This window comes from Podarcis muralis, chromosome 12 (assembly GCF_964188315.1).
Source record: "Podarcis muralis chromosome 12, rPodMur119.hap1.1, whole genome shotgun sequence".
NCBI lineage: Eukaryota > Metazoa > Chordata > Lepidosauria > Squamata > Lacertidae > Podarcis > Podarcis muralis.
Window position 1 is genome coordinate 3,922,667 of NC_135666.1, and position 21,147 is coordinate 3,943,813.

General features: G+C 48.3%; 1 protein-coding gene, 1 long non-coding RNA gene and 4 other non-coding genes across 9 annotated transcripts in view; all 6 read right to left on the reverse strand.

The window, feature by feature from the left end:
- LOC114607764 (unconventional myosin-Ig-like) overlaps positions 1 to 6,218 on the reverse strand; it is an 86,504-nt gene extending 80,286 nt beyond the window's left edge. The window contains exon 1 of the mRNA XM_028751196.2: positions 5,339 to 6,218. Within this exon, the coding sequence (XP_028607029.2) occupies positions 5,339 to 5,433 (95 nt within the window). The 5' untranslated portion in view covers positions 5,434 to 6,218. The remainder of the gene's footprint in view (positions 1 to 5,338) is intronic.
- A 2,837-nt stretch (positions 6,219 to 9,055) lies between these two features.
- Positions 9,056 to 19,840, reverse strand: LOC114607560 (uncharacterized). Of its 4 annotated transcripts, XR_013394758.1 has the most exons (7): positions 19,693 to 19,840; positions 18,803 to 18,917; positions 16,171 to 16,278; positions 15,114 to 15,222; positions 14,084 to 14,192; positions 13,381 to 13,531; positions 9,056 to 9,329 (listed from the first exon to the last, which is right to left on the reverse strand). It is a non-coding gene; the product is annotated as an uncharacterized LOC114607560 (long non-coding RNA). The 4 variants fall into 4 exon arrangements; XR_013394759.1 differs by lacking the exon at positions 15,114 to 15,222; XR_013394761.1 differs by lacking the exon at positions 14,084 to 14,192.
- Positions 10,652 to 10,788, reverse strand: LOC114607956 (small nucleolar RNA SNORA9). Its single transcript, XR_003709274.2, has one exon. It is a non-coding gene; the product is annotated as a small nucleolar RNA SNORA9 (small nucleolar RNA).
- Positions 13,896 to 14,033, reverse strand: LOC114607953 (small nucleolar RNA SNORA9). The gene has a single exon (XR_003709271.2). It is a non-coding gene; the product is annotated as a small nucleolar RNA SNORA9 (small nucleolar RNA).
- On the reverse strand, positions 14,926 to 15,063 carry LOC114607955 (small nucleolar RNA SNORA9). Its single transcript, XR_003709273.2, has one exon. It is a non-coding gene; the product is annotated as a small nucleolar RNA SNORA9 (small nucleolar RNA).
- Positions 15,983 to 16,120, reverse strand: LOC144325001 (small nucleolar RNA SNORA9). Its single transcript, XR_013390301.1, has one exon. It is a non-coding gene; the product is annotated as a small nucleolar RNA SNORA9 (small nucleolar RNA).
- Positions 19,841 to 21,147: the final 1,307 nt, after the last annotated feature.

The following is a 21,147-nucleotide window of genomic DNA, read 5'->3' on the forward strand; positions in this document are numbered from 1 at the left end:
GGTGCTGACCTTGAAAGCCCTAAACAGCCTTGGCCCAGTAGACCTGAAGGAGCGCCTCCACCCCCATCATTCAGCCCGGACACTGAGATCCAGGGCCGAGGGCCTTCTGGCAGTTCCCTCATTGTGAGAAGTGAGGCTAGAGGGAACCAGGCAGAGGGCCTTCTCGGTGGTGGCGCCCGCCCTGTGGAACGCCCTCCCAGCAGATGTCAAAGAGATAAACAACTACATGACATTCAGAAGACATCTGAAGGCAGCCCAGTTCAGGGAAGTTTTTAATATGTAACGTATTGTTTTTAACACTTGATTGGGAGCCGCCCAGAGTGCCTGGGGAAACTCAGCCAGATGGGTGGGGTATAAATAATAAATTATTATTATTATTATTATTATTATTATTATTATTATTACTACTACTACTACTACTACTACTACTACTACTACTACTAATGTGGCCAACATGTGTGTCCCACAGCTGTGTGAGCCACGCAGCAAGAAAATAAGGACATAAGAACATAAGGAGAATAACACCAGTGCAGATAGGAAGAATGTCTAAAACTGCTTCAAATATATGCTGGAAATGGAAGGAAAAAGAAGGGACTTTTTACCCTATGTGGTGGGACTGTAGTAAGATTTTTTTTAAAAAAAGGGAAATGATAAACAATGAGTTGAAGAAAATGTTCCAGTTGACATTTGTAAAGAAAGCCTGAAGCATTTTCGTGAGGGATTGTAGGAAAAGACCTGCCAAGGAAACGGAAAAACATTTTTCATGTACGCGACAATGGCGGCAAGAGTCTTGATAGCACAAGGATGGAAGAACGAGGAAATCCCGACCAAAGAACTGTGGCAAGTGAAATTGATGGATTACGCGGAACTGGTGAAACTGACACACAAACTACGTGACAAGGACAACTGTGACTTTAAAGAAGAATGGGAACCTTTCACAAAGTACTTAAAGAAACAACAAAATGAACTGGACTCCTTGGCAGGTTTTGAATAAACATACACAAACTTTTTATTGGTAACATTAGATAGATAGATCGATAGATAGATGATAGATAGATAGATAGATAGATAGATAGATAGATAGATAGATGATAGATAGATAGATAGATAGATAGATAGATAGATAGATAGATAGATAGATAAATAGATAGATATAGATAGATGATAGATAGATAGATAGATAGATAGATGATAGATAGAGAGATAGATAGATAGATAGATGATAGATAGATAGATAGATAGATAGAGAGATAGATGATAGATAGATAGATAGATAGATAGATAGATAGAGATAGAGATAGAGATAGAGATAGAGATAGAGATAGAGATAGAGATAGAGATAGAGATAGAGATAGAGATAGATAAATTAAGGATCTTTACAATTTTAAAGCATGCAGAGAATAACGTGCTGAGAAATCAGAGAGAGGAGCTGAGGGAAGTCTGGGGGTGGGTGGGTGGTTTATTTTTCTTTTTTAGGGGGGAGGGGGGAAATGGGGGGGGAATGTGGATCATGTATTTTTGATAAATTGTTATGTTGAAATCCCTAATAAAAAAGATTTTAAAAATAAAATAAATATAAATATAAGATAGCTACTTATTTCCTTCCTATCTCCTGGGAGGGCGTTCCACAGGGCGGGCGCCACTACCGAGAAGGCCCTCTGCCTGGTTCCCTGTAACCTCACTTCTTGCAATCAGGGAACCGCCAGAAGGCCCTCGGAGCTGGACCTCAGTGTCCGGGCAGAACGATGGGGGTAGAGATATCATGGGAAACCCACAAGCAGTATTTGAATGCAAGAGAACTTGCCCATCATTTCCAGAAACTTGTATTCAGAAGCTTTGTTGCCTCCAAATGCAAGACCCTCCGAGTGTCCCTATTTTCCAGGGACAGTCCCGGATTTACAGAAGCTGTCCCGGTTTCTGATTTTATCCGGCAAAGTTCCACTTTTCCTTAGGATGTCCCTATTTTCATTGGAGAAACGTTGGACGGTTATGCGACCCCCAAGACAAGGAGATAAGGAAGTTTACAACCTTTAGAAGACATCTGAAGGCAGCCCTGCATATGGATGTTTTGTAATATTTAATGTTTTGTTACCTTTTTATATCTGTTGGAAGCTGCCCAGAGTGGCTAGGGCCACTTTAAATCGCCATGGCTTTCCCTAAAGAATTCTGAGAGTTGCAGTTTGCTAGTTAAAACTCTGCTTTTCCCAGTAGTGATGTATGGAAGTGAGAGCTGGACCATAAAGAAGGCTGATCGCCGAAGAATGGATGCTTTTGAATTCTGGTGCTGGAGGAGACTCTTGAGAGTCCCATGGACTGCAAGAAGATCAAACCTCTCCATTCTGAAGGAAATCAGCCCTGAGTGTTCACTAGAAGGACAGATCCTGAAGCTGAGGCTCCAAGACTTTGGCCACCTCATGAGAAGAGAAGACTCCCTGGAAAAGACCCTGATGTTGGGAAAGATGGAGGGCGCAAGGAGAAGGGGACGACAGAGGACGAGATGGTTGGACAGTGTTCTCGAAGCTGCCAGCATGAGTTTGACCAAACTGTGGGAGGCAGTGGAAGACAGGAGGGCCTGGCGTGCTCTGGTCCAGGGGGTCACGAAGAGTCGGACACGACTAAATGACTAAGGATGCTGACAGCATAGTCTCCTATTGCCACGAAAACGCTGGAACCTTCACGCAAACTCTTAAGCCATCACGGCTTCTCACGCCAAGTCCTGAATTCCCAACCGCAAAGCCTTTGCTTCCACCCACTCAAAAAACCAACCACCCTCCAATCTTCCTCTGCCTTTTCACCCATCGCTCCTTCCGTCTTCTGACCGGGGAGGGAGAGAAGCAGGGAGAGAAGCAGCAAACTGCTTTGAGTTTCTCATTTCCACAAGCTGCTCAGCAATATCACGTGTGACAGGGAGGGTCTGCTCTGTGTCCAAGCCTCTTTGGTTCCTACCCAGTTTCTTTGTGTTTCTGCCTCGCTTTTTGTTGCCAGTTTCGTTTGGGAACCTGAGGTCACCACCACCACCTGTGTGTGTGTAGCAGGCATTCCTTCTTTGGCACCCAAAATGCACCATTAACCTTTGGAACTCACTGCCACAAGATGTTGCAACAGCCACCGGCTCAGGTGACTTGAAAGAATATGAGACAAATAATAATAATAATAATAATTTTTTATTTATACCCTGCCCTTCCCAGTTCAGAAAACCAGGCTCAGGGCAGCTAACAACAGCATAAAATACAGTATAAAACGTGAATATCAATTAATTCAGAATTCAAAAATCAGTTTAGGGGGGAAATCTATCCAATAAACATTAGATGATCACCAGGGCTAGCCGGCTAAATTAGTCGTATTTGGGCCAGCGAGGAGACCAGGGGAGAATTAGCTGTGGGATCCCAGAGCGGGTAATCTTCATTAAAAGGGGAGGGGAGAAAGGGGAATAAGAGATCAGGCTAAGTTCAAATTGAAAGCCAGGCGGAATAGCTCTGTCTTACAGGCCCTGCGGAAGGTGGTTAAATCCTGCAGGGCCCTGGTCTCCTGGGACAGAGCATTCCACCAGATCGGAGCCACCACTGAGAAGGCCCTGGCCCTGGTGGAGGATAATCTGACTTCCTTGGGGCCCGGGACCTCTAAACTATGATTATTCATGGACCTTAAGGTCCTCTGCAGGGCAGACCAGGAGAGGCGGTCCCGTAAATATGAGGCCCCTAAGCCACAAACGTGTGGGCTGTCCTTTCAGTGGCTGGTAGCAATGATGGTAGGTTGGCAGGCGCTGGGACCGAGCGACGGGAGCGCACCCCGCCGCGGGGATTCGAACCACCGACCTTTCGATCGGCAAGCCCTAGGCGCTGAGGCTTTTACCCACAGCGCCACCCGCGTCCCTATCAGCAACGATGGTAGCTATATGGAAATCATATTTAGATTCGGAGGTGATGACAGCACTAAATCTGAACCAGGGTTCAAATCCCTGCTTGAAGTTCAGCGGCCGGCCTTGGGCCAGTCATCATCTCTCTGCCAGGCCTACCTCGCTGCGTTGTTGTGAAGATAAAATGGGGGAAGGTTGACAGAACCTCATAGCACGCGCTGAGTTCATTGCAGGAAAGATGGAGTATTCGATAAAACATAATAATAATAATAATAATTTATTATTTATACCCCGCCCATCTGGCTGAGTTTCCCCAGCCACTCTGGGCGGCTCCCAATCAAGTTTTAAAAACAATACAGCATTAAATATTAAAAACTTCCCTGAACAGGGCTGCCTTCAGATGTCTTTTAAAGAGAAGATAGCTGCTTATTTCCTTGACATCTGGTGGGAGGGCGTTCCACAGGGCGGGCGCCACCACCGAGAAGGCCCTCTGCTTGGTTCCCTGTAACCTCACTTCTCGCAGGGAGGGAGCCACCAGAAGGCCCTCGGAGCTGGACCTCAGTGTCCGGGCTGAACAATGGGGGTGGAGACGCTCCTTCAGGTATACTGGACCGAGGCCGTTTAGGGCTTTAAAGGTCAGCACCAACACTTTGAATTGTGCTCGGAAAAGTACTGGGAGCCAATGCAGATCTTTCAAGACCGGTGTTATGTGGTCTTGGCGGCCACTCCCAGTCACCAGTCTAGCTGCTGCATTCTGTATTAATTGCAGTTTCTGGGTCACCTTCAAAGGTAGCCTCACGTAAAGCGCATTGCAGTAGTCCAAGCGGGAGATAACCAGAGCATGCACCACTCTGGCGAGACAGTCTGCGGAAAGGTAGGGTCTCATTCTGCGTACCAGATGGAGCTGGTAGACAGCTGCCCTGGACACAGAATTGACCTGCGCCTCCATGGACAGCTGTGAGTCCAAAATGACTCCCAGGCTGCGCGCCTGGTCCTTCAGGGGCACTGTCACCCCAATCAGGACCAGGGAATCCCCCACACCTTCCTGCCTCCTGTCCCCCCAAAACAGTACTTCTGTCTTGTCAGGATTCAACCTCAATCTGTTAGCCGCCATCCATCCTCCAACCGCCTCCGGGCACTCACACAGGACCTTCACCGCCTTCACTGGTTCTGATTTAAAGGAGAGGTAGATTACCCGTCAGCTGTGGAAAATCAAAGAGCTGTGGAGCTGGAGGGGACAGCAGTGGTCATCTAGCCTGACCCGCCTGCAACGCAGCAGTTGCAGCTAAATGGCTGTGGCTGGCCACTCTGGGAAATGGGAAGCCAGCCTTGGACCTGATCCAGCAGCTCTCTTCCTGAGTCTCCTCTTCAGTCTCTTGCCAGCGACCCTCCCTAGCCATATCCTGAGGCGGTGAGTCCCACAGGCCCCACACAACTGACCCCCGCCATCTTTCGCAACCCTCGGGACTTCCAGGTAGTTACCTCAGCTTCAGGTTCTCCATGAAGTCTTCCATGGTGACCTGGTCTAGGAGGACAAAATCGGCCTTCCCAAACTCCAGGCTTTCATGCTCGGCCATGATTCGCCGCGTGAAGGGTGCAGAGATGGGGAGAGAGAAAGAGAGAGAGGCTTGTGGGGCCGCCGGATCCCACCACTGGCAGACCGAAAGCAAATGACTCAAGTCGGCGCTTCCTTCAGAGAGGCGAGGGTGGAGACCTGTGGTTAGCTGGGACTTCTGAGAAGCTTGCGTTTCCGCTCGCTCGGGTGTCGTCGTGCATGGAAAAAAAAATTGCGCCCTTGCAGCCCATAGACCAAACTCACACGAACGATGACTAAGGAGAGGGGGTGCCACCAGAGGTTTATTTTTATTTTATTTTTTTAAAAAATAGTTTTATTAAGAATTTTACATAACAAATTATCACAACATATCATCTTCATTTTTCCACCGTTTTCCCCCCTCCCTAGAAGAAAGTTCCCTCAGCTCCTCTCTGATTTTTCAACACGTGTTATTCTCTGCTTATTGTAAGATGGTAAAGATCCTTAAATTATCTATCTGTCAACCGTCAATAAATTTGTGTATGTTTATTCAAAGCCTGCCAATTCATTTTGTTCGTTTTTTAAAGTACAGTCATACTTCGGGTTACAGACGCTTCAGGTTGCGCGTTTTCGGGTTACAGATGTGCCGAAGCACTGGAATGGGTTACTTCCGGGTTCTGGCACTTTGCGCATGCACAGAAGCGCCAATCGCACTTTGCGCATGCGCAGAAACGCTGAATCGCAGCGCTGCGGGTTGCGGACGCTGCAGGTGGCGAACGTTCGCAACCCGAGTGTCCACCGTAATTTGTAAAGAATTCCCATTCTTCTTTAAAGAGGGCCTTCTGGCGGTTCCCTCATTGCGAGAAGCAAAGCTACAGGGAACCAGGCAGAGGGCCTTCTCGGTAGTGGCGCCCGCCCTGTGGAACGCCCTTCCAGCAGATGTCAAAGCGATAAACAACTACCTGACATTCAGAAGACATCTTAAGGCAGCCCTGTTCAGGGAAGTTTTTAACATGTGATTTTACTGTATTTTTGGTTTTTATGGAAGCCGCCCAGAGTGGCTGGGGAGGCCCAGCCAGATGGGCGGGGTATAAATAATAAATTATTATTATTATTATTATTATTATAAAGTCACAGTTGTCCTTGTCTCGCAGTTTGTATCATGTCAATTTTGCCAATTCTGCAAAACCCACCGATTTCTTGCCACTGTTCTTTTGTCGGGATTTCCTCATTCTTCCATCCTTGTGCTATTAAGACTCTCACCGCCATTGTCGCATACATAAATAAGTCCTTTATTTTCTTTGGCAAGTCTTTTCCTACAATCCCTAACAGAAACGATTCTGGTTTTATTTTTACAAATGATAATTTAAACATTTTCTTCAACTCTTTATATATCGTTTCCCAGAATTTTTTTATTTCTCCACATTCCTACCACATATGGTAAAAAGCCACCAGAGGTTTATAACACAGGGACTTTGTGTGGAGAAAGAGAGACAAGTTATTCCACCCCTTTCTTGCTATAGGTGAAGGTAAAGGGACCCCTGACCAATAGGTCCAGTCGTGGCTGACTCACTGTACTGGCCGAGGGAGCCGGCGTACAGCTTCCGGCTCATGTGGCCAGCATGACTAAGCCGCTTCTGGCAAACCAGAGCAGCGCACGGAAATGCCATTTACCTTCCCGCTGGAGCGGTACCTATTTATCTACTTGCACTGGTGTGATTTCGAACTGCTAGGTTGGCAGGAGCAGGGACCGAGCAACGGGAGCTCACCCCATCACGGGGATTCGAACTGCCGACCTTCTGATCGGCAAGTCCTAGGCTCTGTGGTTTAACCCACAGCACCACCCGTGTCCCCTGGCCAGGAAGTTCTGAAATGGAACAGTCACACATTTACACGTCTTCCAAATTTCCTCCGATGAAAATAGGGACGTTTCTTATTCCCACCCCAACTGACCCTAAAAACCCCATTTTCGTCCCCATCTCCCCAAGAGCATTTCCTCCAATCCCTTGTGCCATTTCTGTTCTCTTCTCCATTTTGAACCAGGCAGGCGATGGAGCAATTAAAAGACTTTTAGGGACAGTGTCCTAGCAGGACGACCGATGAGAAGACACAGCCTCTCCCTTGCTTTGTCCAGTTTGAAAGAGATGCTTGCACCCTCTGCGGTTCGATTTTGCAGCACTCGCTCGGCCACCCCGCCATTCAGCGCTGGCCTGTGGCTAGTGATGTAATTTCCTCCCTTCTGCGAGAGGCCTTTGCACAAGAAAGTGCTTCTAGCTCAGATCAGAGAGTCCTAAACCATCCCTGCTGAATCAGCCGGCAGAAGCAGCCGCCCTCTGGGGCTGAGAATTATTACAGAGTTACTATATGACTTAAGTTATAAGTTAAGGGACGCGGGTGGTGCTGTGGTCTAAACCACTGAGCCTAGGACTTGCCAACCAGAAGGTCGGCAGTTCGAATCCCCGCGACGGGATGAGCTCCCGTTGCTCGGTCCCTGCTCCTGCCAACCTAGCAGTTTGAAAGGACATCAAAGTGCAAGTAGATAAATAGGTACCGCTCTGGCGGAAAGGTAAACGGCGTTCCCGTATGCTGCTCTGGTTTGCCAGAAGAGGCTTAGTCATGCTGGCCGCATGACCCGGAAGCTGTCTGCGGACAAACGCAGGCTCCCTCAGCCAATAAAGCGAGATGAGCGCCACAACCCCAGTCGGCCACGACTGGACCTAATGGTCAGGGGTCCCTTTACCTATATGACTTAAGTTACATCCAGTTTGGGCTGCCTCAAAAGAACTGCAACCAATTATTGAGCGGGGATAGTTGTAGGCAGCTGAGACTTCCTTGCTAGGTTACTCCCAAATTCTGCAAATGCGACCCTATACATGCCAGAACGGCTCCCTCCTCATTTTCCTTCCACCAGCAGATGAAGACTGTTTTATTCCAACAAGCCTGTGCGAAGGAAAGGGCTTTAATAGTGCTGCATTGCTCCTATTATTTGCATTTTCATCATTTGTTCCCAGATTGCTTTAATTCTATTTGATTTAACTCCTCTTAACTATTGCACTTTTTTGTTTTTTCGCTTTGTGCATTTTTCCCTGTTTGTTTATGCCACATTGAGTCTGGGGGAAACGTGGGATGTAAGTAAACATACAGCTATAATAATATACTCCTTTGCTACAAAGCGAATTTTGCAGATTTTGAAGAAGTGGTGCAATAAGGTTGTGATCCAATTTTGCACGTCTGAACGGCTTGGAAAGGGAGCCCCAACTAACGAGAGGGTGATGGGGAACCCACAACCAGGCAAAATGTGCCCATGGTCCTAAAATTCCCCACAATCGCTGCAGGAGTGAGTTCCACAGTTTAACCTTGGCCCTCCAGCTTCTAAACAACTGCGCCTTCCCTCTTTGCAGCTAACTAGTCCAGTAGATAAAAGCAGTTGGGGAAAAATGGCAAATGTTTTTCAGGGTGAGCGAATTTCCTTCTTCCTTCGAATAGAGGAAGTGGCGAGGCAAGCACACACAGACAGGAAACAGCTTAGTAAGATGCCCGATTACCTGCCCGCACCCCGATGCCCGGAGCTCAGCCCAGAAGCCCTTTGCAAAAGCACTTCCTTTTCAGAGCAGAGGAAAAAAGCCAAATCCCGCCCCCCCCACAAGAGACAAAACGCCGCACGATTTACTGCATTTGCTTATTTATTAAAAGAATCTTGCGCTATGACCAGAGACTTCCTCTTTCAGGTTTGCCATTCTGCCCAGATTTTGTCACCCAGCGAAATGACTCAGAACGGGATGGGTGAGCCGGGGGAAAGCGCAACGCCGCGCCCACGGGTTAAACGCAACAGCCGGCTGGTCGGGCTCAGATATTAAGGCAACAGCAGTTGTTGAGCAGGGATCAGTCACTTATCCTAGCAGCTGCACTGCTCTGCTCAGCACCTCTTTCTCCAGGGTTCTGGAAGACAAAACAGGCAGGAGCTTTAAAATCTGCACAGTGATGCTGAAAGATCTAGCTGAGAAAGAAGAAGAGAAGAGTTTGGATTTGATATCCCGCTTTATCACTACCTTAAGGAGTCTCAAAGCGGCTAACAATCTCCTTTCCCTTCCTCTCCCACAACAGTAATAATTAATTAACAATAATAATAATTATTATTTATACCCCGCCCATCTAGCTGGGTTTCCCCAGCCACTCTGGGCGGCTTCCAACAGAATATTAAAATAAAGTAATGCATCAAACATTAAAAGCTTCCCTAAACAGGGCTGCCTTCAGATGTTTTCTAAAAATCTGGTAGTTGTTTTTCTCTTTGACATCTGGTGGGAAGGCGTTCCACAGGGCGGGTGCCACTACTGAGAAGGCCCTCTGCCTGGTTTACTGTAATTTGGCTTCTCCCAGTGAGGGAACCGCAAGAAGGCCCTCGGCGCTGGACCTCAGCGTCCGGGCAGAACGATGGGGGTGGAGACGCTCCTTCAGGTATACAGGACTGAGGCTGTTTAGGGCTTTAAAGGTCAGCGCCAACACTTTGAATTGTGCTCGGAAACGTACTGGGAGCCAGTGTAGGTCTTTCAAGACCGGTGTTATGTGGCCTCGGCGGCCGCTCCCTGTCACCAGTCTAGCTGCTACATTCTGGATTAGTTGTAGTTTCTGGGTCACCTTCAAAGGGAGCCCCACGTAGAGCGCATTGCAGGAGTCCAAGCGGGAGATTGCATGAAGCACTCTAGCGAGACAATCTGTGGGCAGGGAGGGGCTCATCCAGCGTACCAGATGGGGCTGGTAGACAGCTGTCCTGGACACAGTATTGACCTGCGCCTCCATGGACAGCTATGAGTCCAGAATGACTCCCAGGCTGCGCACCTGGTCCTTCAGGGGCACAGTGACCCCATTCAGGAGCTCAGGAGCCCTCACTTTTGCCACCCCTCTGAAACGACTGTCAACCCAAGCCTCTCCAAATCTAAACGCAAAGTCTGAGCAGATGCACTCCCTCCTCAGAAGCAAATTCCACTCGGTTCAAATGAATGCACCCAGGACAGCAACTAAAGAAAGATTCTCTCGTCCAACAAAAGCACCCGTTCAAAACAAAAAGGGTTTTGCTAGTTTGCTTCTTGAAAGAGATGTATAAACTCGTTTTCATCTCCACTGGCAACAGATTTCCAGATTAGACAGCCCTGCGGCTGACGAGACTGACTGCAAGATGGTTTTAAAAGTCTCAGGCCCCTCAGCTTGCCCTGTTCTCACCGCAGCAGCTGCGCCTTCTTTGGCACCCGATTCTCCTGGGAAACGCTTGTCTGAGATTTCTATAACCTCATCCCCAAGACAGAGCAGAGGGAGGCCTCAAACGTCACAGATTTGCTCTTGCAAGCGCTACAGGAATGATCAGGGTCACGGGCACGACCGAGCCACGCTGGAAGGCTTGCGGGAGAAGAAGGAGAAGGCAAAGACAGACACACAACCTCTGTCCCAAGAGCTGCTGTTAGGTCAGTATTCTTCGACATGAAGAATCCCCATCTGCCTTAGGCTAGGGGCGATGAAGCAAAGGTCCTCCAGCTGCTGTCAAACTCCCATCAGCCCCCAGACAACATGGCCACTGCTCAGGAATGCTGGTGTTGTAAATAAAAATGTGCCCTTTTCCCTTATGGGGTATCCAAGAGCCCATATAGAGTCCTTACATAGGTTCCCTATTGGTAGAAGAAAATAACAGGCCAACCAGAGAATATTGAGAAGCAAAGCGGCAAGTAAGCCCGATCTTTATTGATCTGTTGCAACAGGGTGCTCCCCTCACACGCAGGAATGGAGGAAGACACACAAAAATGCTGTGCAAGGGCTTATAAAGACTTTTGAAATTCCCATCCTGTAGATCAAGACCACCCCCAGAAACATTATACATACATCACAGAAGGGGTGTAACCTAAGACCACCCCTCAGATACATCACAGAAAAGGTGGTCTTAAAATTTCAATATTGTTTTTCTCTTATCCTTGTTTATTTCCTGTCTGGCAAGTTACTTGACTGGATTGCCTGAGGAGCTTGGCCAGTCTTTTGTAACGATAAGGCTCTCACCCTTATTCAAACACAGACATACCCTTGAGACAGGATTTGTGAAGGAAAAGACAATTGGGGGGGGGGAGGCTTTTCCATTTTGACCTTGCAGAGAAAACATTTGGTCAGTTTAGGAATCAAAATGGTTCCAGGTTGGTCTTCCTGTGCTGATCTATGTATGTGCGGTTATGAATGTTACCATATATCTAGGACCATAAAATTCTAATAATAATAATAATAATAATAATAATAATAATAATAATAATAATAATAATAATAATTTATTATTTATACCCTGCCCATCTGGATGGGCCTCCCCAGCCACTCTGGGCGGCTTCCATAAAAACCACAAATACAGTAAAATATCACATGTTAAAAACTTCCCTGAACAGGGCTGCCTTAAGATGTCTTCTGAATGTCAGGTAGTTGTTTATCGCTTTGACATCTGGTGGGAGGGCGTTCCACAGGGTGAGCGCCACTACTGAAAAGGCCCTCTGCCTGGTTCCCTGTAGCTTTGCTTCTCGCAATGAGGGAACCGCCAGAAGGCCCTCGGGGCTGGACCTCACACTGGGATATGTAGTGCAAACATAACTGGAAAGGCAGAGGTCCACCAGCCTTGTTGTACAGATGCAGAAGCTTCAAGCTTTTGTAATAAGAATTCTAAGGTCTTAAAGATCTATAATAAATGTTCATAAACGTACCAAGCAAACACGGTGGAAAAAACCTTCCTTGTCACAGAATTTAGTAATCACCATTTCAAAGGGTGACAGAATACCAGGAAAGGCAACCAGGTAAGGATTTATCAGATAACCTGGCAGACAGGAAAAACAACATTCAAATTTCTGTTGTAGACCACCTGTTCCGTGATGTAAGTATGATGTATCTGGGGGGTGGTTTTGGGTTACACCCCTTCTGTGATGTAAGTATGATATATGGAGGGGTGGTCTTGAGCTCCAGGGCAGGGAATTTCAAATATCTATATAATGCCTTATAGGGACGCGGGTGGCGCTGTGGGTAAAAGCCTCAGCGCCTAGGGCTTGCCAATCGAAAGGTCGGCGGTTCGAATCCCCGCGGCGGGGTGCGCTCCCGCTGCTCGGTCCCAGCGCCTGCCAACCTAGCAGTTCGAAAGCACCCCCGGGTGCAAGTAGATAAATAGGGACCGCTTTCTAGCGGGAAGGTAAACGGCGTTTCTGTGTGCTGCGCTGGCTCGCCAGATGCAGCTTGTCACGCCGGCCACGTGACCCGGAAGTGTCTCCGGACAGCGCTGGCCCCCGGCCTATAGAGTGAGATGAGCGCACAACCCCAGAGTCTGTCAAGACTGGCCCGTACGGGCAGGAGTACCTTTACCTTTTATATAAGGCCTTGCGTGCCATTGTTCTGGGTTCCTCCTCCTTTCCTGCGTGTGAAGGGAGCACCCTGTTGCAACAGATCAATAAAGATCAGGCTTAGAAGCTGCTTTGCTTCTCAATATTCTCTGGTTGGCCTCTGTTATTTTCTTCGACCAATGGAGAACCTGCAAAGGACTCTAGAAGGGCTCCTGTGTCCCCCAGAAGGGAATAAGGGCAGATTTTTATTGTTTACAACACTTTCTCAACTGGGAAATCTTGCACCATCTTGGGAGACTGGACAGTTGCAGACAGACCAACGCAATCTGCCACTGGAAAGCCCCAGAGATCAAGGGTTATTTATTAAATTTGTGTTCTGCCCTAAAGACCTGCAGGTTTTAGGGCGGTTCACAACATAAAAAAGCTGCGAAGCAGCCTCAATGAGTTCTCAGATTTTGAAACGCCTCAAGCCAAGGCGGGATTTAGACACATCAAGAAAGGGTTTCAGAAAAAAATGACCTTTATAATGAGAAATCAGGTTGGCAAAAACAGGACGCCACAGCGCCATCTGGTGCCACAGTGTTGTATCACATATAAAATGTTTTTCCTTTACCAATCTAGCAGAGTACCAAGAGCAAATTGTTCACCTTTCGCGGAGCTGAAACACTGTTCAGAGCTGGGACTCAAGTCTGTCTGGTGGGTTAATTGCCAGGCGGTGTGGTCTGAGAAGGTCACTAGGGAAGGATCCACTTCACTCAGCGCTGCTGGATCCAACGTGATCCGAGCTCACATCTTGAACTAAAGAGACAGAGAAATGAATGGCTATTGTTGGGACTGAGGAGGTAGAGATCTTGTCCAGCTAAGCCTAGAAGCGAGATGAAATGAGGAAGGGTGCGTGGCGCTATCAAGTTCCTTTTTAACTCCCTCCCCTCCTGACAGGAGCGAGACAGCAGTAAATAACACTGAGCAAGTTGGAGTTTTTAACTGCCTCACCACAGCTGCCTAATTCCCTTCCACTCCAGGGTTTCCCCCAAGCAATAGGAGACCACGCCTGCACGAAGCTAACTTCTCCTCTGCCCTCTTCACGCCTCTCTTGGTTCTGGGAGACCAGGGGTGAGGAGTGAAACGGGAAGCCTGCAGCTCAGCAGCCTCCCAGGAAAGGGCTTGGCCGAGATTTCTATAACCTCCCTCCGAAGTCGGGGCAGAGGGAGGCCTCAAACCATCTCACAACTGCTCTGGCAAGCACTGCAGGAATGATCAGGGTCACAGCGCAGACCCAGCCATGCTGGAAGGCTTGCGAGGAGAAACGGGCGGCCCATATTTCAGAGCCGTTTTGAGCAGGACACTTACAGCCTGGCACCTTCGTCAGGAAGGCCAACTGGATTATCTTGTAAGCATGCGGAACATCGCTGTCTTCTTAGCCAAGTTCCTCTCTAAATGACATCATCACAAAGAGAATCTGCAAAGAGGAGGGGGACAAAAATAACATAGAATGGTTCAGCATTCCCTATTCCTGTGTTTAGAAAGCTGGTGCGAGTTTTAATCTGTTTCTAGCCTACCGTTCTTCTTTTAACTTTGCCAGTCTTAAATTATTGTTACTAATTCTTATTACAGTCGTACCTTGGCTCCCTAACACCTTGGGATTCAAACGTTCTGGCTCCCAAACCATCGAAAACTGGAAGTGAGTGTTTTGGTTTTTGAACGTTCTTTTGGAAGCTGAACATCTGACGGGGCTTCCAACTGAATCAGAAGCCGCGCTTTGGAAGGAACGGATTCTGTTCGACTTCCGAGGTATGACTGTATTTCATTGCTTTATTTTTGAAAACCACTTTGAGGGTTTGGGGTTTTTTCCAAGCAAGCAGTGTATGAATATTATGAAATAAATTAATGCTTCCTTTTCGTTGCGTTACTATTAACTTTTTATTACCGAAACCAGGATCCGCACAAGAGTGCCTAGTGAGCACAGCGACTCATCTCCGGCAGTCTTGCCTCCATGAAGCAGCTACGGAAACTGAAGGTCCCTGCCTCACCACAAATTCCCCTCCTCTCCAGGGTTTTCCCCAAGCAATCAGAGACTGCGCCTGCACGAAGCTAACTTCTCCTCTGCCCTCTTCACGCCTCTCTTGGTTCTGGGAGACCAGGGGTGAGGAGTGAAACGGGAAGCCTGCAACTCAGCAGCCTGCCAGGAAAGGGCTTGGCCGAGATTTCTATAACCTCCCTCCGAAGTTGGGGCAGAGGGAGGCCTCAAACCATCTCACAACTGCTCTGGCAAGCACTGCAGGAATGATCAGGGTCACAGCGCAGACCCAGCCATGCTGGAAGGCTTGCGAGGAGAAACGGGCGGCCCATATTTCAGAGCCGTTTTGAGCAGGAGACTTACAGCCTGGCACCTTCGTCAGGAAGGCCAACTGGATTTTCTTGTAAGCATGCGGAACATCGCAGTCTTCTTAGCCAAGTTCCTCTCTAAATGGCACCATCACAAAGAGAATCTGCAAAGGGGAGGGGGACAAAAATAATATAGAATGGTTCAGCATTCCCTATTCCTGTGTTTAGAAAGCTGGTGCGAGTTTTAATCTGTTTCTAGCCTACCGTTCTTCTTTTAACTTTGCCAGTCTGAAATTATTGTTATTAATTCTTATTACAGTCGTACCTTGGTTCCCTAACACCTTGGGATTCAAACGTTCTGGCTCCCAAACCATCGAAAACTGGAAGTGTTTTGGTTTCTGAACGTTCTTTTGGAAGCTGAACATCTGACGGGGCTTCCGACTGAATCAGAAGCCACGCTTTGGAAGTTGAACGTTTTGCAAGTTGAACGGACTTCCGGAACGGATTCTGTTCAACTTCCGAGGTATGACTGTATTTCATTGCTTTATTTTTGAAAACCACTTTGAGGGTTCGGGTTTTTTTCCAAGCAATCAGTGTATGAATTTTATGAAATAAATAAATGCTTCCTTTTCGCTGCGTTACTATTTACTATTTATTACCGAAACCAGGATCCGCACAAGAGTGCCTAGTGAGCACAGCGACTCATCTCCGGCAGTCTTGCCTCCATGAAGCAGCTGCGGAAACTGAAGGTCCCTGCCTCACCACAAATTCCCCTCCTCTCCAGGGTTTTCCCCAAGCAATCAGAGACTGCGCCTGCACAAAGCTAACTTCTCCTCTGCCCTCTTCACGCCTCTCTTGGTTCTGGGAGACCAGGGGTGAGGAGTGAAACGGGAAGCCTGCAACTCAGCAGCTTGCCAAGAAAGGGCTTGGCCGAGATTTCTATAACCTCCCTCCGAGGTTGGGGCAGAGGGGGGCCTCAAACCATCTCACAACTGCTCTGGCAAGCACTGCAGGAATGATCAGGGTCACAGCGCAGACCCAACCATGCTGGAAGGCTTGCGAGGAGAAACGGGCGGCCCATATTTCAGAACCGTTTTGAGCAGGAGACTTACGGCCTGGCACCTTCGTCAGGAAGGCCACTGGATTTTCTTGTAAGCATGCGGAACATCGCAGTCTTCTTTGCCAAGTTCCTCTCTAAATGGCACCATCACAAAGAGAATCTGCAAATGGGAGGGGGACAAAAATAACATAGAATGGTTTAGCATTCCCTATTCCTGTGTTTAGAAAGCTGGTGCGAGTTTTAATCTGTTTCTAGCCTACCGTTCTTCTTTTAACTTTGCCAAAGTCTTAAATTATTGTTACTAATTCTTATTACAGTCCTACCTCGGCTCCCGAACGCCTCAGGAGTCGAACGTTCTGGCTCCCAAACGATCGCAAACTGGAAGTGAGCGTTTTGGTTTTTGAACGTTCTTTTGGAAGCTGAACATCTGACGGGGTTTCCGATTGAATCAGAAGCTGCGCTTTGGAAGTTGAACGTTTTGCAAGTCGAACTGCCTTCTGGAACGGATTCTGTTAGACTTCCAAGGTACGACTGTATTTCGTTGCTTTATTTTTTTGTAAACCGCTTTGAGGGTTCGGGGTTTTTTCCCAAGAAAGCAGTGTGTGAATTTTACGAAATAAATAAATGCCTCCTTTTCGTTGCGTTACTATTTAGACCTAGCGCAACAGGCAGGGGAAGAACTCAGCACTACACAACCCTCCTAACGTGAAAGGCCCGCAATCTTGCTACAACAACCTCCCAAATATTTTGCCACTCAGAGGACGCTGGACTCCCACCAGCAAGGCCACATTGTCTAGACCTGCAGAGTGGTGCAGACTTGGACTCATGGGCATTGGAGATCAACATCTTCTGGTGGGACAATAGGTTGGGAAAGGTTGTCTTACGAGTGCAGCCCGATCTTTGCTTTTGAGATCTCTATCCTTTGCACCGGAGGTTAAGAAGTGGAAGTTCTGGATCAAATGCACCAACAATGGACGGTTATGATGTGCACTGTGCATGTCTCTCTCTCTGGCCTAGTACAGCGGACGCTCGGGTTGCGAACGTGATCTGTGCGGGAGGCACATTCGCAACCTGCAGCACCGTGTCTGCACACGCGCGGGTTGCGATTTGGCACTTCTGCGCATAGCACAATTTAGTGGTTCTGCGCATGCGTCAAAACCCAGAAGTTACCCGTATCTGGTACTTCTGGGTTCAGTGCGCAACCTAAAGCGTCTGTAACCCAAGATACGACTGTACTGTTTTCTGCTAAGCAGTGTCTGACATCAGGCAGACGCCAGGTGCGTTTGCGACTGGGAATTGTCCGACTGCGAGCAATTTAAGAAGTCCAGTTACCATGTATGTGACTGAGATTCGGGGTTAACATTGCTTGGTGCTGGAGGCTCAGGAGGAGAAATACCTTCCAGCCCAGCTCCTGAGTCGGATAAGATTGCTGCTTTGCCTCCCTTCCCCACCTCAGACATGCAAGTTCAAATCTAGTACAACACTTTACACACACACAGAGGTATCTGCAAATATTATGGTTTGGGCCACTATTGCAGGGGCTGAGCCCCTTTTATGTTTGTGGTATCCGATGAAGAATTAAACTAGGGTAGCAGAACCCACAGCGTGTAAGACTACATACGTGCCTACATTTAAAGCACACGGCTTCCCCCCCTCACAGAACTACAGTTCCCAGGACTCTCTTTTTTTGGGCGGAGGGGTGTCATGTGCTTTAAACATATGGTGCAGCGGCAGCCAAAGACCAATGTGTTGTGGTGATATAGCAAAGAATAAACTAAGTACAGTGGTGCCTTGCAAGACGAACGCCTCGCAAAACGAAAAAGTCGCAAGACGAAAGAGTTTTCCGTTTTTGAGTCGTTCCGCAAGACAAATTTCCCTATGGGCTTGCTTCACAAGAAGAAAGCCCATAGGGAAATCTCCGGGGACCTCTTTTAAAATACTGGCGGTCGGGAGCAAAGACTTTTGCCCCCCGCCAGCCTTCAGAAGAGGTCCTGGACCTCTTCTGAAGGCCGGCGGGGGGCAAAAGTCTTTGCTCCCCCCCCGCCTGCCTTCCAGGGACAGCGGAGACTTCTCCGCTGTCTCGGGGCGATCTTAAACTGCTGGCGGGCGGCAGCGAAGCCTTCGCTGCCACCTGCCAGCATTTTAAAATCGCCCCGGGACAGCAGAGGCTTCGCTGCCGCCCACCAGCATTTTAAAATCGCCCCGGGACAGCGGAGAAGCCCGGGGGCTTTTAAAATGCTGGCGGTCAGCAGCAAAGCCCTCCTGTCCCCGGAGCTTGCGGGGCGGGAGGTGGGGAAAAGGGCTTTTCTTCCCACCGCCAGCCTTCAGAAGGCTGTTCTGAAGGCTGGCGGTGGGAAGAAAAGCCCTTGTGTCCCCCCCCCCCAGCCTTCAGAAGAGGTCGGGAGACAGACTGTCCCCGGACCTGGTCTGAAGGCGGTTTCCATAGGAACGCATTGATTGATTTTTAATGCATTCCTATGGGAAACCGTGCTTCGCAAGACGAAAAACTCGCAAGAAGAAAAAACTTACGGAACGAATTAATCTCGTCTTGCGAGGCACCACTGTAACAGAATAGCTTCGAAGCTCATACGATGTTCTTGAACTACAACTTTTTCTATCCGCTATCCTGAGATGCGCTGCACGGATTGCTGTTTCTACATCTTTTCAGAGAAACTCTTTCTTACCTCTGCAAGGTAGCGTTAATTTCCCCAGCTCCCAAAGGCTCCTCCAGTCCACCATTTTGTCGTCGCAGGAGCCAATCGGACGCCTCCAGCAGGCAGGACACAAGCACGGCTGTTCCTAACAAATCAAAGCAAAGGAGGAGAGGAATTGGAAAGATCACCGGGGAATGCAGCGCAAGGCTTTGGGTCCAAGACCACTGGTGCAAAATGGAAGGAGAACTTTGTGACTAACCACAATCTTCCTTCCAGGGCATTGGGAGAATGCAAAGAAAAATAAAAGTAAAAGCAGATTCGAAAAGGCTGTTTCTGAAACCACGAGAAGCAGGACTAAGATGTGGAGATTTTTGCTTTAGAGATCCAGACCATGGGGAGCTCTGAAAAATTAATAAATATAATTTGGACTTTTTTTAATTTTAGGTTTTTTAATTTTAATTGGAGTATTAGGATTGGATATATTAATAGGATGTTTTTTATTGGAAAATCAATAAAAATGATTTTTTTAAAAAAAGGAAAAGGCTGTTTCTAAGCACCCCTGGACCTCGTTTTTCCAAAAGTCAAGTTTCTAGTCCACACCACGTGCATTCCAGCCTACAGCTGAGAAAGCATGCCTTTTCATAGCGCCAGATCTATCCCAAAGGGAAAACAGGCTCGAAAATGCAGCAGAGGAAAATCAACATATAAAAAAACCAGACCCAACAGCTAAACTACAACTCCCAGCATCCCCCATTCCTCCTCATAGATGTAGACTAGGGAGAAAGGGCCGCGCTGCTTTCTGGGAACTGTAGTCCACCCAGAAAATAAGGCCCAACACAACAGCCCGTTTAGCGCCGAGACTCAACAAACCCGGGTTAAAGGCCGCATCCCCACAAGACACCAGAGACTAAAGTACCTACCTGCACCCCTCCAGGCCGCGGACTGGACTCGGTCGCCGCGGATGGCGACAGATCCATTTTCCTGGTGGCCCCGAAGCAGAAACCGCCATCTGCTTCGCTCTGCTTCGTAAGACCCGCCTCCTCCGTGCGTGTGACGCCACCGCGTCCAAACCCCGCCTCCTCCTTCCCCGAAGTCTCTCCTTCGCCCCCTAGCGGCTCACAGTCCTTACGGCTTACGAGCCTCTCTATAGGGATGGCTTCAATAGAACTGCAATCGCGCCGCTCGCCAGCAGGTGGCGGCAATGGGTCTCGCCTTGCGCAGAGCGGGCGGGGCAGAGGAGCAAAGGGGATGCAGTCTAACTGGTTCTCTACAGCGACTTTCGGCCGTCAATTGTAGTTGGTGGGAATCCGGATTAAGAAGAGCAGTGGCGTAGCGTGGGTTGTCAGCACCCGGGGCAAGGCATGTAATTTGCGCCCCCTAACCCGTGGATTTTAGTGCTGCGAGTGCGAGCGCGCCCCCCCCCCAGATGTTGCGCCCGGTGCGCCCGGCCCCCCCTGCACCCCCCACGCTACGCCACTGAAGAAGAGTGGAAATATAGAGACATTCATATGGAGTGGAAAAGCCGTATGACACCTCAAAGGATGGCAGATTTTATTACAGCACAATATGATTCCTGTGTTGCCACCGCCATGTTCTGCAGTAAGGGGTCACTGGGCTCTTTTGTTGTTGTTTAGTCGTTTAGTCGTGTCCGCCTCTTCTTGACCCCCTGGACCAGAGCACGCCAGGCACTCCTGTCTTCCACTGCCTCCCGCAGTTTGGTCAAACTCATGCTCGTAGCTTCCAGAACACTGTCCCACCATCACCTCATCTATCTCCTGAGAAATCTCTATGTGGGACAAGAAGCTACAGTTAGAACTGGATATGGAACAACTGATTGGTTCAAAATTGGGAAAGGAGTACGGCAAGGCTGTATATTGTCTCCCTGCTTAGTTAACTTATATGCAGAATTCATCATGCGAAAGGCTGGGCTGGATGAATCCCTAGCCGGAATTAAGATTGCCGGAAGAAATATCAACAACCTCAGATATGCAGATGACACAACCTCGATGGCAGAAAGTGAGGAGGAATTAAAGAACCTTTTAATGAGGGTGAAAGAGGAGAGCGCAAAATATGGTCTGAAGCTCAACATCAAAAAAACGAAGATCATGGCAACTGGTCCCATCACCTTCTGGCAAATAGAAGGGGAAGAAATGGAGGCAGTGAGAGATTTTACTTTCTTGGGCTCCATGATCACTGCAGATGGTGACAGCAGCCACGAAATTAAAAGACGCCTGCTGAAATTAAAAGACAGGAGAAAAGCGATGACAAACCTAGACAGCAGCATAAACAGCAGAGACATCACCTTGCCAACAAAGGTCCGTATAGTTAAAGCTCTGGTTTTCCCAGTAGTGATGTATGGAAGTGAAAGCTGGACC